This window comes from Ruditapes philippinarum, unplaced genomic scaffold (assembly GCF_026571515.1).
Source record: "Ruditapes philippinarum isolate M1 unplaced genomic scaffold, ASM2657151v2 ctg28061_1_1_1_1, whole genome shotgun sequence".
Classification (NCBI taxonomy): domain Eukaryota; kingdom Metazoa; phylum Mollusca; class Bivalvia; order Venerida; family Veneridae; genus Ruditapes; species Ruditapes philippinarum.
Genome location: NW_026865111.1, coordinates 7,164 through 11,838, shown reverse-complemented (window position 1 = coordinate 11,838; position 4,675 = coordinate 7,164). Strand labels below are relative to the sequence as shown.

The following is a 4,675-nucleotide window of genomic DNA, read 5'->3' as shown; positions in this document are numbered from 1 at the left end:
GAAGTGATTTTTTCCAACATACGTATGATAAATTTGAAAGACACGATAACTAGCTATAAGTCCATTTTGTAGGACTCTTTAACCCTATACCACGCCTCAGTCTGTACATCAATTCTAGGGAAAATCTCAATAAATTTTCTGACTGAATAGCGAAAAGTGCAGACCAGGATCAGATGGCACAAATGTGCCTTGGTCTGCAATGTTTACATGGGTAGATGTTGTTGCCGCCATCAGGCTCAGGGTTAAACAAAGATGCCCTATTAGCGGTTGTAAATATATTTTGGTTTGACCAATAAAATCGTATCATGTGAAAAAGTACCTATATGACCCATGTATCTATAGTAGTTTTAAAAGCTTTTGCCATTTGTTCTACCCTAAATGTTACACTGACTGAACTAATATAGGAATATAGGAAAAACATCGCCACTGACAGAGTAACAATAAATATATATGAAGTAATTATATAATGACAAGAAAAGGCAAAACTTAAACATATTGGTTTGTAAAGTGAACGATATGATGGCTTTCAAAGTTTTTTGTGTCTTCTCCAGGACCTCATTTCTTGGCGGAAGGATTTAAGATGTACTACCCGCAAGCATTCACGAGTTTGTATAGTGGTCAATTTAAGCAGTGTAAAAATAGAATGAAGATTTCTGAAAAAAATGTAGAAGGCTGACATTTTATATTTTGGGCCTCATTTGACTTAGAAAGTGTTGATGTTTAATTCACCAAGAACAGGGAAATCCTAAATTAAGTCTCAAGTGTGACTGATTTACAAAAGAATATAGAGTACGAAATTTGACTAGGCCGAGACCATTCACATTCTGTACCGGAACGGTGTTAGTTTTTAGCAATACCTTTACTATAGAAATTACGAACTCCGTCGAAGATAACAATTTTTACCAATTTTCTAAGATACATTGTATATCGTAAGTTTTGACTAATTTTTGAATTAATGGTTGTTTAGATATTGATTCTTACTTTCTTGCATTGTCAGAGATAAGATAAAAGGAATGCATCTTTGTAGTTGAGCGCCATGCTATATGCCGTACTCCGGTAAATTTCGGACCTGTGACTAGATGATTAAATTATGGCATTTTCACCCACTGAAGTGCAATTTAAGATGGCTTACTCATTTCCTCACACACATTAAAATAGATACATATTACATTTTTCATTCATTATCTATTTTTGTTATTTACTCCTGGTTAATCTGGAAGTTTCAGCGGCAATAATGTTAAAATATGTATAGTTTGAATTGTCATTCTGATTTCTTTCAACTATATAATGTTTTTGAAAATGGATTTCGAAATATTTATAATAAGACCGTAGTTTTTCAGTTATCTTCTTGAGGCCTGTTGCTTATTTAAAGTTCGTTGTATAGATCATATAAATTATAATTATGTTTTAAATAGATGCTGGATTGTATTTTTTTCTAAAAATTTTTTTAACAAAACTTTTCACCATTATGGACAAGACAAATGTTAAATGAGCTGAATGCCTGTGATTAGCAGCAGGTGTGCTCACCTGTGAATACATGTAGCTGTTAAGAGAAATGCGTTTTATGTGCAATGTAATAGATAAAAGTGAGTTAAAAGAAGAATACAAGACTACTGGTAGAAAGCTTGCAGCTGTCCAGTAAAGTGTAAAGATGGAACATTCTCAAGTATCAAAATATAGTACATTTAAGTACAAAAAAAAGAGGGGATAAAAAGTTACCCATAAAATGCATTGTATTAGATATGCATGAATTATTTACACTGAGTGATTGAGTATCTTTTGAATGAAGAAGGCACTTCATTAATATCATCTTTATTATATTTTGAAATGGTGATCTGTAATCTATTATTCAAAAACTTTCTTTTTTAGTTTGATTGGGATAACTAAACGCAGATACGAGTATATATAGAGACTACTTTATGTTTTCTAAACAATCAAGATGAAATAAAGTCTATTCAAGAGCAATATTGAACAGACATAATTATATGGTACAAACACTATGTGATATTTATGTTCAATTTCTTTTTCATTAAAGACATCTCAAAGGACATAATGGAAAAACAGACAGGTGAAAAACAACATAGCTGCATTATCTGTGATAGATCATTTACTCGAAACAGTTATCTGAAAATACATTTGATTTCACACAATGGAGTGAAGACGTATGGATGTGAACTTTGTGACAAATCATTTTACCAGCAAAGTAATCTTGATACACATATGAAAATACATACTGGAGAGAAGAGATATCATTGCAAACACTGTGGCAGCTCCTTTCCTTTTATGAATAAGCTTAAAAAACATATGATCATTCACACAGGAGTGAAGAGTTACCAATGTGAACTATGTAAAAGATCATTTTTTCATAAAAGTAATTTAAAGAAACATGTGATTATACATAATGGAGAGAAGAGTTATCAATGTGAATTTTGTAGTAGAGCATTTTATAGAAAAGATTCTCTCACAAAACATATGATGGTACACACTGATGAGAAAAGTTATCAATGTGAAGTTTGTGACAAATCATTCTACCGAAAACATATTCTTGAATCACACATGCTTATACATACTGGAGAGAAAAGCTATCACTGCAAGTTATGTAATAAATTGTTCTCTCTGAAATCTAATCTTAACAGACATATGAAGTTACACATGAAAGTAAAGAAATATAAATGCAAAGTGTGTGATGTTTCATTTTCTTCAAATAGTGATCTTGAAAAGCATACTGCAATACACACAGGAGAGAAAAGTTATCAATGTGAAATCTGTGGCAAATTATATGCTAGAATAGGTGACCTTAAGAAACACATGTCCATTCACCCAGAAAAAATTATTAATTATATGTCATGTGAAATATGCAACAAACTATTTTCTCATAAAAATAGTTTAAATGCTCATATATTAACCCACACTGAAGTGACGAATCATCAATGTGAAATCTGTATGAAATCATTTGCCAGAAAAGATTATCTGAAAAAACATATGACAACACACACAGGAGAGACTAATTATGTATAATATAAAATATGTTAAGAATAGTAGTCCCAAAGCACATATGGTGAGACATGCTCGAGAGAAGAGAGCTTTTTGTTGAGAAATATGTGAGAGATCCTGAATTGTCTGTCACGAATCATCTTAGCAATGTCCTAGCCGTATGACTATTCTTAGAACTTACTTGTGAGGAGGTAACTATCGAAAAGTCATTTTCTCACAAATGTAATCTTAAAATGCACATTACAGTACATGCAAGAGAGAAATTGACAATTTCAGACTGTATTCCGTGACTTGTGATTTCAAATCTCTTGATTGCAAGAGAACACATATCAGCCGCTGAGCGGCACATGTTTGACACAGAGTATATAGAGAGACTTTAAGCTTGATTGCAAGAGAACACATATCAGCCGCTGAGCGGCACATGTTTGACACAGAGTATATAGAGAGACTTTAAGTATGCTCAAAATGTGAGAGATCATATTGTGTTCCAAAGACGCATCGGTATCATCATCAGTTGTCCTTATTGTTACAAAATGTTCAAGAGTTATGTTAGATACATTTTTGATATGACAATATGTTTAAACTGGGTTCACTTTGTCAGATAAATAACTTGAATAAAAGAATATGTTGTAATATTTCCTGTATATTACATGTATATATAAAGGCCCAAGGTGTGATGGGTTAGCAATAAATTTCTACAATTTTTTTTTTTTGAATAGAATTGGATTTTATATGGTGCGGTAAAGCAAAAAACTTTGTTTAAATAGTTTCAAATGGGTATTACACAATGTACATAATTATGCCATTGCTTTTCAACCAATGCTTTTCAAAAGTATATAGATATATTTACAAATGTACATTAAATCTTTAAATGTTTGTTATGCCGAGTCATAAAATGGCTGGGGCATAAATTGTTACCGTTTCGTCCTTCGGTCCTTCCGTTATTTTGTCATCATTAGTTTACGTTCATTATCTTGGTAACGGTTGCACACATTCAACTCAAATTTTGACATATATATGTTCAACTCAAATTTTGACATATATATGTATATATCATAAAAAATACAGACCAAATTTGGTCAGGGGAGTTATAAGAATACACTGGTCAAGTTCGAATTTGGTCATGGTTTGATGATATCTGACAGAGTTACCCCTCTTGAACTTTGAAAAAGATCAGAAATTTTTAGTTTCCGTTCATTATCTCCCCAATGGTGGTACACATTCAACTCAAATTTGACATATAGATACATCTTAGGAATAAGCTAAAGAGTTCAAGTTTGTATTTGGCGTGGTTCAATGATTTTGGACTTGAATGTTGGAACATTTTGAATTTTCAGTTTCAGCACTCATACTTTTGTGGAAATGTATGTAGTCATTATTTTGGTTACAAATATGAAATATGCAATTTACAAAAAGGTTAACACTGAATAGTTTCAGTGCCTTGAACTTTGTATAAAATGAGTTGTGTTAACATTAAATAGTTTTAAGGACTTTGAACTTAAAATGAAAAACAATAGTTTGTGCAAACAAGTTTGGAACTAAATACTATAACATCTGAAATTTTGGCTGCATGCGGGGGCATCCGTGGCGTGACGACACATTAGTATAAAGAGCTTTGCCAAGAGATGTGCTTAGGCAATGTCTCACATCGAATTTACAGAAAAGTATTTATAACATTGAA

The 4,675-nt window shown here is 32.0% G+C and overlaps 1 protein-coding gene across 1 annotated transcript; it reads left to right on the top strand.

The window, feature by feature from the left end:
* The first annotated feature begins 815 nt into the window (after positions 1–815).
* Positions 816–3,629, top strand: LOC132727855 (zinc finger protein 98-like). The gene is made up of 2 exons (XM_060713442.1): positions 816–929; positions 2,036–3,629. Exon 2 carries the CDS (start codon positions 2,053–2,055, stop codon positions 3,016–3,018), a length of 966 nt encoding a protein of 321 aa, XP_060569425.1. The 5' UTR covers positions 816–929; positions 2,036–2,052; the 3' UTR covers positions 3,019–3,629.
* Positions 3,630–4,675: the final 1,046 nt, after the last annotated feature.